General features: G+C 37.9%; 2 protein-coding genes across 5 annotated transcripts in view; both read left to right on the top strand.

The window, feature by feature from the left end:
• The window catches only part of LOC5568002 (dual specificity protein phosphatase 3), a 126,032-nt gene that overhangs the window by 38,422 nt on the left and 72,129 nt on the right, over positions 1 to 15,481 (top strand). Inside the window, exon 1 of one of the 4 annotated variants that reach the window (XM_021847862.1) lies at positions 14,999 to 15,445. The exons of 2 other annotated variants lie outside the window; for them this stretch is intronic. In XM_021847862.1, coding sequence (XP_021703554.1) covers positions 15,428 to 15,445 — 18 coding nt within the window. In that variant the 5' untranslated portion in view covers positions 14,999 to 15,427. Of the gene's footprint in view, positions 1 to 14,998; positions 15,446 to 15,481 lie in introns of those variants that run through there. One more of the 4 variants, XM_001657762.2, reaches the window with a different exon arrangement.
• On the top strand, positions 1,405 to 2,938 carry LOC110677124 (putative uncharacterized protein DDB_G0290521). Its single transcript, XM_021847860.1, has 2 exons — positions 1,405 to 1,551; positions 1,609 to 2,938. The coding sequence occupies exons 1-2, from the start codon at positions 1,545 to 1,547 to the stop codon at positions 2,478 to 2,480; spliced, it is 879 nt and encodes a 292-aa protein (XP_021703552.1). The 5' UTR covers positions 1,405 to 1,544; the 3' UTR covers positions 2,481 to 2,938.

Genomic DNA, 15,481 nt, shown 5'->3' with positions numbered 1-15,481 from the left:
AGCCGACATCGTAGACCGAAAGTAATCAGACCACACCGAAAGTCATTGTAATCCTCAATAAATCCTCTTTCTTGGCATTACGTACCACTGGGACATAGCCTGCTTCTCAGCTTAATGTTCTTATGAGCACTTCCACAGTTATTAACTGAGAGCTATCTCTGTCAAAAATACTATTATTGCATTCGTATTTCGTGTGGTAGGCAAAATGATACTGTATGCCCAGGGAAGTCAAGAAAATTTCTATTACGAAGAGATCCTGGACCGGCCGGTTCTGGTTGTCTGGGTACTACATTCATTCGACGTAGACTCGTCTAGTTACATATTGCTCAAAGGTAAAACTTCAGAGCAATCTACCGTATCTACTACACGTCCATTCATAAAATGTGGGGAATTTCGGAAACACGTGTGAGCCAATCTACTCGTGTAGCAAGAGCAAAACATGTCTCCGCGTCATCTTCGATAATGTTTTATCAGCATCAATCATTTTTGGCAGCCGTGTACCACTGGGTCTGGTCGATTGGGCTAGGCTTGACTGAAGATTTAATCTTTAGCGACGCGGCGTTCGCTGTTTTCTGCATCGTTCTGGTGGTACAAGAATTACACTAATGGATGAATGTCTAATGCATCCTACATGGTACCCGGGTTGATAAAATCTGCTCTTTGGCCAGCTGATTTCGTCATCCCTGCGTCCCGATCGATGGGATCATCGATGACTTGTGTAAGCATTTTGGTCTTCTTTAACATTTGTGCAATTCATTAGCTGTCGTAATTATGTATTGGGAAACATATTCTGTGACATGAAAGATGTTTTATAAGCGGACATTTTTTGCGCTGTTTTTGGTGATATAAATGTAGGAAATCATGTTATCCATAATCACCACAAAACATACCGATTTGTACCGATTTGTATGAACCAAGTATTTTATACATTTATAAAACAGGAGGGTTGGTCGCTTTACGCGAATGTCGGAAGAGAGGTTTGCGAAAATAATACTTAACTGGGAACCAGGTAGAGGTCAGCTACGCTACGCTGTAGCTATCAAATACTATTGCTGTTAGCATCAGTATGTCACTTAACCAAAAATAGGCCAAAACTCAGGAATCATGAATTCACGTGACATGAATACTTATCATGGTATGACGCAGAACCGAAACATATCGCTCTGCAATTCGCTTTCCCTCAAGTATCACAAATCTGCAATTGATAAGCCAATTAGCCATCGCAGGAAATGATTGTGGCTACTGGGGCAATAAATCAGTTCAAGCTTAGTTGAACAAGTTATTAAATGGTCAAACCATCAACAAGCACAAAATAAAACTAAATCCTTTAAGCGCACGGCAGAAATTATCGAAATTTTGAGTGTAGGTATTTTCCGAAATGTATAAGTGTCGAATACCTTCTATAACGGCTTATCGGTGCAATCCGATAAGCCGTTATAAAAGTGATGACCCACGACTGGCTACGGTCAGTAAAACATTATCTTGCGCGAAGCATTGAAGTCACCTGGAACACAGTTGCGTTAGGATTTTTCCAGTAATCAGCAATGAAAAGTGAGTGGGCAGTTTCATTGTGCGTAATTACTCAATAATAAAAAGGTTAATTTTCAGGATATAAACAGATATCTTGGTTGGTGTTGTGTGCAGTTGTTTTCAATAGTGCAGTTGCCCAAGTTGAAGAAGTCAATCCATGTATTGGAAATGTTGGAATCCTGAGAGTGCCGGACGTTGAAGACTGTTCCAAATTCATTCTATGTATCGACAGTCAGCCATTTCCTCAGCAGTGCAGTCCTGGCTTGATTTTCGATGTCATCACCGATAACTGTAACTTGGAAGAAGTTTCAGTTTGTATCCAAGAAGTTTTGACTCCACCAACACCTGGTGGACCTGGAGATGGAACGACAGTCACTCCTCCAGTTGATGGAGAAACGGACGTGCCGACTGCACCCACTCCTGGACCGGAAATTCCAACGGCTCCAACAGCTGGTCCTGTTCCAACAACTGTAGCGCCCCCTGCTCCAACCCCGGCTCCACCAGCTCCAACCCCGTCTCCGACAGTGGCCCCAACAACTACAACTACTATTCCTGAAGCTCCAACTCCGGCTCCCACTCAGGCTCCAACAACAGTTGTTCCTCCAGCTCCCACTCCAGCTCCTACTCCAGTTCCAACACCAGCTCCGACTCCAGCTCCGACTCCAGCTCCAACTCCAGCACCTACTCCTGCCCCGACTCCAGCTCCGACTCCTGCCCCAACTCCAGCTCCAACAACTCCACCACCAAGTCCAACCACAGCTCCTCCACCCATCGAGGGAGCTCCACATTGCCCTCCCGGTGAGCTCTTCTACGCACCTCATCCGGACTGTACCCGGTTCTTCCGGTGCGTTTTCGGAACCCTATTCGTACTGCAATGTCCCCCGAATCAGCACTGGAATCAAGCCCGGGAGTACTGTGATCATCCATGGAATGTGCCTTGCAGCAACTGATGATATCAACTTAGCTGAGGTTAAGTGAGATTGTGAAATGACGTGCTGACTCATGTTAGGAAATCAAGGGTCCATTCAATAACTACGTAAGCACATTGTGGGATGATAATTTTCTTGTAAGGAATTGACAGATTTATTTATATTGATTAGAGTTTTATACATAGAATATTTTTATTTTCACTGTGAATTAGTTCATTAAAAAATAATAAGCAGTTAGCCAAAATACCCAAGTCTCTTCAGGAGGGTGCAAGTTGTTTAGTAAACTATGTTAAACTACCATGAAGATACCTGTAAAAATAAATACTTCCATGGAATTAAAACGCCATAAGTGAAACAATCATAAAAAATGTGTAATTTCAATGACCTTCCGTTGAATTTCGACGGATCCTTCACAGCACTCTTGAGAACTTCTATACCACCTTAATTGCGTACGTAATTGTAGAATGAACCCAAAAAAATCCAAGATATGAGTCGTATAAAGTAAAATCAAATAGAAATATATTGCTACACAATTCTTTCAAAAAATCAAACCATCTGATTCAAAGCCATCGACTTTCCACATCTCGATGTTCTATATCTCGATATCTCTCCCTATGTCGATGATTTCGTAGGTCCCTTCATTCTGCATACATTTTTTCTCTCTATGTCTTTATGTCTCTATTTCCCTAAAAGTAATCCCTTCCCCAATTACCCTAATATATACTGAACAATATAAAACTAGCAAGAAAACCTCAGTCGCATCAGTTGTTCATCTGTCGTAAAGCTGTGCGAAACAATATCCTAAACGAGGGCCAAAAATCGATTCCATCCTGCCACCTTTCCCTCCCTCACTCCTATTTTTCATTCACAGTAGTTGAACACTTTCCCTCCAGAGTCTATGAATGGAGAGTTGCGCGAAGAGACTTCTTTGAATGGTTGTTCTTCTTCGTCTTCGAAAATAGCCCCTTGCTGGTCTGCTCGATAGGTAGACGGTTTGACAGTTCGATAGGTAGATTTGGTTTCACTCTTCGCGCAACTCTCCATTCATAAACTCTGTTTCCCTCGAACAACACAATAACTAGTATGTAATCAATTCAGTCAAAAGTGAAAGTGCGCAAATAAAGATGAGTAACGGAAGCTTTGTGATAGCACTTGCCTCGTCCGCCAACAGTGGATAGTGACGTTTCTTTTCCCGAAAGTTCAGCTCAAGGCAGTAAACCTTCGCATGACAATGGGACATAACATCTCACAACCAACCGTGCAACCCCATCGGCAGGTAGGCTTCATCGGATGTTCAATGTTCATTAGACGCTATGAACAGTGGTCCACAGGGATTGAATCCTGAGAAAATTGAGAGGATCTCTCACGTATCGCTCTCTGTACCATCATAACATGCTGCACATTATGAGAGACTGTTTATCGTATATTGCTACAAGTTTGATCAGATTGGGGGGATAGTAGTGCATGATAAAACCCCTCTAAACATGCTCCAAGCCTGGGGGCACTATTGATATTGGAAGTTCGTGGATTGTTTATCGTGCCAGTAAAGAAAAACCCCTATCCCCAACGGTAAACAAGCGAGAAAAATGGATTTCATCATAGCTTTCTCATTTGGGGCTCTCGCTCGCTGCTTCCATTTATCAGACTTGTTACACCTTGCGATACAATGACGATCGTGGACCGCAACAGATGGGATGTTTTTCTTTGCTTGCTTTGATCATGCTTCATACTCAAATTAGAGCAAATTCTGCAATGCCTGGTGGTCCAAGATTTTTCTAGATGGGATTTCTACGTTCCTTCATCACTTTAAAAGTTGCTCTAAAATGAATATGAAATTACTCAAACTCACACCTTTGATGTTTATTGTATAGAATAAGATGTCAGCAGACATGTAGGGTATGTAGGGTGGTTCAAAAATATAAAAAAAATCGAAAATCCAATCTCTCATACCTTCCTTACTATCCTTCCAATAAAAAAGTGTTCTGTGATTTTTTTTAGTATTCTAGGTTGTAATTTTAAAGGTAGCCCAAAGACGATGAAGATGGAAATAATTATGTAGAAATAACAAAGTTTCATACACATTAGTTCTGGAATGTATGTACAGAATTATCGTCTCGTATTGAAAACTTATTCTTCAAAATATAATGAAAAAAATGCAAAAGTGAGTTATTCAATTCGACAGATAGGAGAAGAGATATTCATGAGTTTGTTTGCTATTATTTAGCTTCGTATGAGATTATAGCCCAGAAACATCTACAAAAATCCCAATCAAAATCAGCTCAAAATGGATATGTTTCTTATGCAACATCCCCAATTAAGGTTTCAAGAATGAGTTTACACGATCTATGATAAATTTGTAGTTGCATTACAGTGCTTCTTCATAGTAATTTCCATATAAACCTACTGAAACTATTTTTTTGGTAAAGATGGTAAGAAAGATATGAGAGATTGGATTTTAAAATTTTGAATCCCTCTAATGTACCCCAATTAGTAAGTTCTACATTTTAGAATATGCTTATTTAGTATTACAATAACAGAAACAATACATCTAGTTAAAATAAGTAAACATTGTGAACTGCTTTGAAACCCAACAGAATTCAAATCAATCAATCAATACCTAGACAATCACACAGTACAAATAAATAAATCACCTCTTACGATATGCGATGATTATATGTGCAAAGTTTGACGTATGAGATGCTGTCAAAAGGCCTTATACGTACACAAGTGGAGGCGATTTGAGTGCATGATTTATATGATGAAAAAATGGCATACATTGCGAGTGTATGAATAACAACTACCGAAAAAAACCAAACTTTACATATATTTTGCAATTGCATTAAAATGGACAAATTGATGTGGAATTCGTGAACAAGTTACACGTCTTGTCGGTGATAATCGAACCCACGACTCCCCTGTTCACTAGATAGGGCGCGTTATCTCTACACCACGAGAGGACCCATAGATGCAGAAGTTAACTTGAATGCGAAATCGAATCCAGTACACAATACTGAAGACAGCCTTACAGTTGAGGTCTGTCAAAGAATACAAACTCTAGCGGAAATTCGTTTTTTTTTCGTTTAGTTTGTTTTCTTCTGATTGATCAACAAATCAAGAAAAAAAAGATGATGCGTGTATTGTGATTGACAAATGAATATCTAGAACTTTTGGCCATTCCGGAGAAAACTGCTGTTTCAATTTTGGTAAATGATCGATTCTAAATAAAATCACTATCCTGCTATCGTTTTAATTAGAAATTTTCGCTTCTTAGTCAGGTCTGTTATTGAACTGCTCACCACTTTTCTACCATCATCACCTTTTCATAGTCTTGAATCGAATACAGTTATTTCCTGTGGATGTTTTATGGAAATTCAGCTGAATAATCTCACAAACCAACAAAAGTTTTAATTGTAGAGGCGATGAATGATGTTCCATCATTTAAAAAAAATCTTTTCGGATGATGGAAGATGATTTCGTCCAAAATTAAACTTTACTACATTGTAGTTTTGAGCATATTATAGTATGCCGAAAACCTAACTCCTTCTTTACCTTCTTATAATTGAAAAATACATTGTTTAAGCCAAAGCCGTTTAATGTTCATAAGAAACGGTACAATTGGGTTGTTTAGCGATGAAATATTTACAGTTTTTTTTTTGTACCATGATTGAAAGAGCACGTTTTTTCCAAACAAAACACAATTTTATTGCGCTTCAATAACTTAATTTTCGTATAATAAATAATTAACAAATATTTCAATACTATACTATACGACATATAAATTAACATAATGACAGCTCGTCCCATAGTAAAATTTTCCGAGCGGTTATTCAAAAGAGATTTCCATACTAATTTCAAACGAGTTTCAAAAGTGGTTCCAAGGCACTCAAAATTTTTAAACGTTGGATTCTTGTTCAACTTTTAACGTAGAATCAGAATATGTTAAAAAAAAGTGGCTTCTCTCAACAAGCCAATCCTTCTAATCAAAATAATCTCAAAATGTCATGCATTCGGGGCAATGGCGTTGATGGTAGTGACCCATCCGGAGTAATGGCTTTCGGGGTAATGGAATTTGCGGTAGTAGCATTTCGGGGTAGATCCGATGCAACTTGTACAATAAAACGACTTTTCAGGTAAATCAGAGATTCCTAACTTTTTAGAGGCTGCGACCCCCTCACGGAGCCCTAAATATCGGTGTTCTTAAAATCAATGTTTGTGGAAACCTGTCAAAGATCTTGCGATGATTTTACAGCTTTAGGGCAGGCACATCTAAAAATCAAGCCGCTTATCCACCACAGATAAAGCAATAATTCTGCTGAGAGGAGGCGTTCATTAAGAAATAAATTAAGAATTTAGGAAGTATCATTCCTAAAACTCGATTAAAAAATCCATAGAAGATCCGTGAAAAATCCAACAATGACTAATGCAGTGCTAGTAGGGAAATTAACCACTTGATTCGCTTTAACATTGGAGATTTTTTTTGGTAAATTTATCCTAGTCTCATTCAGAATAACCCTTGCCAAAATGTATAAAAATGTTACAGTAATTAGATATGCTTGCCTACTAGGGAATATTTCAAATAAAAAAATCCCTCAATCAATTTGTCAACTATCTTCTCAGGAGTTAACTAAACATTTTCTACCTTTAAATCATCTTTCAACGACTTCACCAGAAATCCGAAAATCATGCCAATCAAAAATACAAAACACTGTCAGGCATCCACAACGTATTACTTCTTCACAGAAATCTACCAAAGATCACTATAACGTATGTAAGTCATAAATCCACCCCAAAAAATCAGGTAATTTGAGTGAAAACAGAGAAATTTTTTATTTTGTTTCAAATTCTGTCGATGAATTGTTTGTGAAATAACAAAGATCTACAGAAAAACTCCAAAGCAAGTTGAAAGTTCCCTCACATTCATTCATTAATCAAGGACAAACTATCCTAATTCTCAACGGTTTAGCGGACCCTCAAAGAAGTAGTTACGGCCCCTGGGGGTTCGCGGACTACCGGTTGAGAAGCACTCAAGTAAATATTTATGCTACTTCTGGTTGTCTGGGTCTGCAAGGCTTCTAGCAGTAGTTTACTGCTAGAACATAACTTGACATCGTTTGCCATGATACCAACCTGCATTCGTCCTACATTGCATAATGTCCTAAGTTTTCAGAGTTGATATTTCAGTTGTGCCAAGTTGTGTACTTGATTTGCGATTGAGAATTTGGTGATCAGAATCTTCTTCTTCTTGGCATTACGTCCTCACTGGGAAAGAGACTGCTTCTCAGCTTAGTGTTCTTATGAGAACTAACTGAAAACTTTCTTTGCCAAAGTTGCCTTTTTTGCAAGATCCAGGACCAACCGGGAATCGAACCCAGACACCTTCAGCATGGTTTTGCATTGTAGCCGCGAACTCTAACCACTCGGCTAAGGAAGGCCTCTTACAGAAATTTTATGTGGAAATCTTGGACACGCTCTAGATGTAACTTCTGTCAGAACTCTAGGTGAAACATCCGCGATAATTGTAGATGAAACTTATAAAAGAATTACAACTGCAACCCGCAGAAACTGCAGATGGAACTCCCAAAAGATTTCCAGATTAAGATTTGGAGAAACTCCACGTGAAGCTCCTGACGAATTTCCAGTTGGAGATCCAGATCAAGATTGCTACATAAATTCCAAAAGAGACTAATAAACAGGCAAACCCGAAATAAAAAGTGCCGCCCAAGAGAATAGGAATATCAAAAAATTGAGCAGCTGGATTATTCGCAAATTGGTTTACATTAGAATTTCTTTTTTCTCATTTCTGTCATTCACTATACTATTGAAAATGGATGAAATTACAGCCACAGTGTTATGAATTTCACCAGGTATAAAATTTATTGATAACCTTTTTTCAATGCCTGAAAAAAGTGAATGGAAATCTTCTAAGCTACTAGCAATTAATATATATCTATATCAATATATGAAATTATCCAGAGTCCATAGCGTACCAGAGCATTCCAGAGCAAAGGCAAACGTAAAATCAAAAGAGTACCTAAATCAAACTCACGCGCGCAATTTTCCTCACACACGCTGTCACTCAATTTTCACACACCAACACCCATTCAAAACCAGCAAGCAACCCACACGTCTCTTATTCTCGGATCAGGTGTGTAAAATCGTCGGCACTTTCGGTGTTTTTGCAACCTACACTCTGCACCGTACCGTCGCGTCGTCACACTCTCATGTTTATTCTTGGTTCTTGAACCTTTTCCCGCGCACCGTTCGTGCGGCCCATTAGTCATCTGTTTCCTCCGTAGGGGAGACTGGGAGACAAAAGTGATCTAAATAATTTAGAAGATTCAGAAAAAGCTAGACTTATGTTCGATGACCGTAAGACATGGGAACATTTCTTGACATCTGGAGGAAACTTCCAGGATCCCGTTCAGTGCCGTCGGTGCCAAAAGTGAGGCCATGGTACTAATCATTGCCGCATGGATGCTACATGCATGATTTGCGGAGGTTTTTCTCACGTTACGGACAGCTGTCCTGTGATGGAAGATAGCAAAAAGTTTGTACGTGCAAATTGAGGGGGCAAGCATAAGTCTATCTTTTGGGATTGCCCTTCGCGCAAACGAATCGTTGTGGCTCGTACAAGGAAGATGAACGGCAACGGTTTTCGTAACCGGAAGTCCCAAGGCAGAAACTCCAACAAATCTCATTTTTCATAACGATCGCTTGTTTAAGAGTTATATCCATCACGTAAATTACAATCATGTTTAAGGGAAATATCCGAGTTAACTCCTATTCCAATATTGGAGCAGGTAATTTCAGTTCCTCTTATTTTCTTCCTACCTGCATATGCCGTTGCAAGAAACTTTTATTCCGCTTCTTCATCGACGGAAAATCTCAACAAAAAATGTAACATCTTCTAGTAACATGTCTCCCTCTGATTTTGAGTTTTGACTTGAACAATTTAATCAAATGATTGATGCATCAAAATCACCACTATGGTTGATGCAGTCCAAGTTGGTGTAAAATTTACTAATAAAATTATTATTGGATTCTCTAATGAACCCGAATATTTTTTAATAAATTTAGAATTTAATGCTTTTTTTTAATGGTAAAAAGAAAAAAAAACTGTAAATTTCTTAATTAACAGCTAATAACATACATATAACAGTTATAAATAAAACTTATTTGAAACCTGGATCCAAACCCATAAGAAATCCAACTTTTTTATTTATCGTTATGATCGACTGCATGGAGTATTTGATGGAGTTGCAATCATCATTCATAGGCAAATAAAACATCAACTTTTTTCTTTTAACCTTTGGGTGTTTCTGTTGAAACACAACTTGGTATATATACTTTCATAGCTGCATATTTGCCTTTTCAATGCACTGGGTAGCAAGTTAATTTGCTTCAAACTGTCTTACGGAAATTTAAACGCCATAAGTCAATTTTTTTGTCATTCGAAATTTAAATGCAAAACATCGCTTATGGAATAATTCGCACAGCAATTCCAACGGTACAATTTTGTTTGATGAGGGCTCTTCAGGATATTTCTCATTCCAATACCCTGATAGCCCTACCTGTTTTTCCTCTTCTAGAAACCCTTCTACGTTTGATTTGGTGTTAACTGACTCAAATCAGCTTTGCAGCCATTTGATTACTCATGCTGAGTTTGATTCTGATCCCTGCTACTTTTCAAATATCATATGAAGCGATTCTCAATCCTATCAGCTCCACTTTCAATTATTTCCTAGACGACTGCATGCACTCACAGTATTTTATTGAAATGGCATGACGTCACTCATCTCCCCCCTAATTTGTTTTTTGATTGTTTTGTGCACTAATACAATCACACAACGACTTTCTCCACACCTCTTATAGATCACATTGGAAGCAAGGGGCATTGCAATACCTAAATGTGAAGTAAAATTCGAATACAGTGAGATTCCGTTTTTGGCAACAAAGTTGAAATTTTCAGTTGCCAAAAACGGAACCCATATTTCAAATTTTATTTTTCAGCTATTGGTTTTGAAAGCATCATTACAATGGTAATACATCATTTTTATGGAATCATAAGGCGTTGAGACTTCGAAAAGGTTCACTTCGAAGCATTTCCCCGAAGGGTTATACTATGCTTTGAATCTATAGCTCCGTTATATTAAATCTGACAAACGATTTTCTGGTCGTGTTTTACGCCTCAACGTCTTCAATTATTTTTTAGAAGCTTTATGCATAATTTTTGTATAAGAGGGCCTTGTAAAACCAATAATCGCATAAGTGACTTTTATTGAAGAACTGGACATTTTCTTGGAACTATGAGAGAAAACGAAAACAAAATTGTTTTCTTTTAAAGACGTATTTGCGAATCAAAAGCGCTGGATATTGCAAAACGGCATTACTTTTTTTTCTAATTAAATGAACATTTAAAATCAGTTTAACTTTTGGACTAAAGCATAAATTCGGTAAGTTCAGAATTGCTCCTTCAATTTATGTTTCTTATAAAGTAAAGCATTTAATAATGAATGATTGACTGTATCAAAAGGGCAAACATAAACATGAGAAGATGCATAAGTGTCTTGTAATTGTGTAGAATTTAATTTTTACTTGAAATAATTTATAATTCTGCTTGATATATGTTATACACCTGCCTTATGAAATCAACTGAATTTTACAGTATCCTATTATGAAACCTCAAGAACCTTATAAGAATCTTCAGGTTCTCATAAGATATCTACAGAAAAAACGCTTGAGCTCTGAAGCGTCTTGCCAAGCTCTCGCATAGCGTTCTCAAGATCTTGCTATGAGTTAACATCTTGGAATTCCGCTGCGATGTTGCCGTAAATTCTCAAGTCTCCGATGAAAAAAATTAAAAGTTTATTATTATTAGGCTACCACCTTAAATTCCTCTGGGAACCTTTTCAAAACCCTCAAGCGTTCGCCGAAAATATTAAAAATACTACTAGAAATTCACATTATCCCGCTTAAAATTTACAAGACGCCCTAGAGTTTATTAGGAATCACCAGATTTTGGACATAATCCTCCATAACCAGTTATACACTCTAACGATCCCTCAAGAAGCTCTCAGTGTCCACTTGGAATCTGCAGATATCCTCATGAATTCGTTTAAATTTCTGAAAAGTCCCACAAGAACGAAGAATCCCTTAAGGATTCTCCAGGGTACAGTTAGGAAACTCATAGACTCAGCTCGTAAGGAACATTTTGATGATGTTGAGACCCGTATCCTTGATTAACAATATTGTACACAATTCTGGATCGTCTCTTAACAAATCTAACGCCTTATTGAGTCTATAGAAAAGAGACAACGTAGCTTAAAATAGTTGACGCAGAAAGATCAATATACACACCAATACCACAGACAAAAAGTAAAAACACTCTCAGTCGTATTTATCGCACGCTTCAATGGTAATATTGAAAATAATTTGTAGTTTGGACTGTATTCGCATTTGTCATGTTATTTAATGAAATTTAAAAAAAATTATGATACACGATATTTTGCTGTACATTTTTGTATCTATTATTGCGGTGTGTTTTTACATACGCAATATATATAAATCCATAATAATTAAGACAGCGAGAAAAAAAATATGATTGTAACTCTGTGTAAGTCATAGATTTTTCGTTGCTCTTATGTCGGTGCTGGTGCTTTGTTCGAACAAGCTGTTCCAAATCTGAAGAACAGTGTTTTTTTTTTATTATATCACCTACTGGCAGACTCAAGTGGGCTGGTCACTCAAAAAAAAACTTGAGGAGATGATGAGAATTCTATGAATCCGATGCAATTCTGGTAGAAATTCTGAAAATATTGGATTCCTCTTATCACTTCAGTCGTCACGCTGTTGTATTTTGTACAACACTGGTCAAAAAAGCTCGCTTTTCGCTCAAAACAGCAGCGTGGTGGTTCTGACGGTGCCTAACCGCGCGACGACTGTAAGGTTAAGAATTTTGTGATTCTGGCGAGAATTCTGGGGCTTTGATAGAAATTATGGATTTCCGTAAGATTCTTGTAGCGAATTCTTTTTGATACAACAGACAACTCTGACTGCAATCCTCGATTAGAACCCATGCAGATTGGACTAGAACCTTTGTGAATCTGACTGGAATGCGACTATAACTTTTGCAAACCCAACAGAATTCCTTGCATATCCGACTGGAATCTTCACGAGTCTGACGAATTCCTTGTAAATTCAACTGGAATTATATGTGTTTCTCACTGAAATCCTAGATAATCCTACTGAACTAATTGAGATTCTGAGTGGCATATTGGCGAATCCTTCTTGATTTTCTTGCGAATCCGACTGGCATAATAAGCAAATTCGACTGAAATTCCTTTGAATTCGATTGGAATCTTTGTGAATCCGACTGGAATTTTTATGACTCCAACTGGAATTCTTAAGAATTCGACTGGAATCCTTACGAATCCGACCATAATTCCTACGAACCCGATTGGAATTTTTGAGAATTTGAATGAAATCCTTCCTAATCAAAGTGGAATCCTTGTGATTCCAACTGAAATCACCGAAAATATGACTGGAATCCTTGCGAATTCTACTGAAGTCTTTGGGAATCTGACTATAACCCTTACGAACCCTAGAACTAGATTTTTTGGTAATCCAACTGGTATCCCTCCTAATCAAAGTGGAAACCTTGTAATTCCAACTCAATCTTCGCAAATAAATCCTCGCAAATCCAAGTAGATTCCATGCAAATCCAACATATTTTTTTTTGCAAACTCGTTATAAATCCGACTAAATTCCTTGCAAACCCGACTGAAATCCTTGCGAATCTGAGTGGAATCTTTGTAAAATCGAATTCGAATTCTTAATTATTTCAGTCGGATTCTCAAGGATTCCATTCGCATTCGCAACAATTCAAGTCAGATTCGCAAATAATGCCGTTGGATTCGCAAGGATGTTTGTCTGATTTAGTTAGATTCCGGCCATTTTACAACGATTTCAGTGAGATTCGCTAGGATGTCAGTCAGATTCACAAAGATTTCAGTCGGGTTCACAAGATTTATTGTCGGATTCACAAGAATTTCAGTTAGATTCACAAGGATTCTAGTCGAATTTGAGATTATTCATATTCACAAGAATTCCTGTCAGATTCGTAAAGATACCAGTTGGATTCACAAGGATTCCAGTCAAATTCACAAGAATTTCAGTTGGTTCACGAGCATTCCAGTCGGATTCACGATGATTTTAGTCATTTTCATAAGAACTCCAGTCGGATTCGCAAAGATACCTGTCGGATTCGTAAGAACTCCTATCAGATTTACAAGAATTCCGGTCAGATTCGCAAGGACAGTTGGATTCACAAATTCCAGTCAGATTCATAAGGATTCGAGTCAGATTCATAAGATTTTTTTATTGGATTCGCAAGGATTTCAGTCAGGTTCACAAAAAAACTAATCGGATTCGCGACGATTCTAGTCATATCCACAAGAGTTCCATTCGGATTCGCAAGAATACCAGTCGGATTCAAAAGGATTCCAGTCAGATTCACAAGAAATCCTGTCGTATTCGCAAGGATACCAGTTGGATTCACAAGGATTCCAAACAATTCGTAAGCATGTTCAAGGATTCAAGTCGGTTTGACAATGATTTCAGTCGGATTCGCAAGGCTGCCAGTCAGATTCGCAAAAAAAAAAAACAGTCGGAGCAATATGGATTCCTGTTGGAATTCTAAGGATTTTAGAGAAACCTCAAACATTTGTACTGAAAAGCCAAAAATCCAATGAAATTTTAAAAATTTCGCACCGGGATTGCCTATTGTCTGTGAGGTAAACTGATCTAAGCTCATTCTTATCAATTGTAATGAAATTGTAATACAAAACCAAAAAATAATTCCAACTACATAGTATATGCAATGAATCACTTCCAAGAAAAACAGCCGAAATAATTCCCTGAAAATGTAAAACGAGCCATACCTTTCTGACATTGAAAGTTAAAACAAAACAAAAATCATGTCTGTATAATATGGGAAAAGGTGCTCAACAGATATAAGAGAGATGGCTCAGTTTTAGTTGAAATTTGCATGAAAAAGTATAGTATATGGAAATATGTTCATGTTCAAAGCATACATATTTCCATATTTTGTTAGACCGCCCTAATGCCACGTCATGTGAAAATATGTAACAATTTAGCTGGAGACATTTTTGTTCTAAAAAATCATCTTCATATTCAGTCAAAATAATTTGTCCACCTAATATTACGATCGGGCCCAATGTACATTGGAAGATCAAAATTTTGAGCATTTTCAATGCAATTGTCCATTTCGTAATGTGTGATCTTGAAAAACATGTTTAATTAAGAGAAATCATGTTAAATTATGATTTTCCTGAGTAACAGCCACTTTAAAAAGGGGACCAAGTCTCCCCTATACTACTGTTTTTCAGATTTTCCCCCCTAGCATGCAAATTTTCCTCCCTACCGACCGACCGTGTGCTGTTTCGTCTCCACAGGCAATCGCTTACTTCTGCCTTGCATATCGTTACAAACAAACAAGGTATCGGGCGGAGACGGTAACTACAGTAGACGCGTTCGCCGCTGAGTTCAGTCATCTAGTTCGAGAGCTCATCATCGGAAGCAGCCAGTGGCTCACGTACAGCAGTAGTATTAAATCGAGTGTATAGCGATACAACAGTTGTTCGAGTTGGGCCGCGGTTGTGATTTTTTGACGCGTTTTTGTGGTGATATACGTATGTGGATGGAAATTTCGATTCTGGGTTTGAGATCGCAATTTTGAAGGACGCAGCTTCGAGAGGAGCCAAAAGCGTTCGACGGCGAAGAAGATATATTATTTTCGGAAGTGGTGCTAAATTGCAAATCGATAGTTTGGAGTAGTTGGAAGTGGAGCTGATTTTGGGAAACCGTTTTCGTGCATGAGGATTAGGCCAGTGAATTGGAGTTTAAGACGGTGATCGAGCTCTTGGAATTTGATAAGCTAAATATCCAGAATGTCGTGGAGATACGCGGTACGTATTTGAATAAAAAAATGTAGAATGTTTGCA

Source organism: Aedes aegypti, chromosome 2 (genome assembly GCF_002204515.2).
Source record: "Aedes aegypti strain LVP_AGWG chromosome 2, AaegL5.0 Primary Assembly, whole genome shotgun sequence".
NCBI classification, from domain to species: Eukaryota; Metazoa; Arthropoda; class Insecta; order Diptera; family Culicidae; genus Aedes; species Aedes aegypti.
This window is presented reverse-complemented; position numbering and strand designations above follow the sequence as displayed.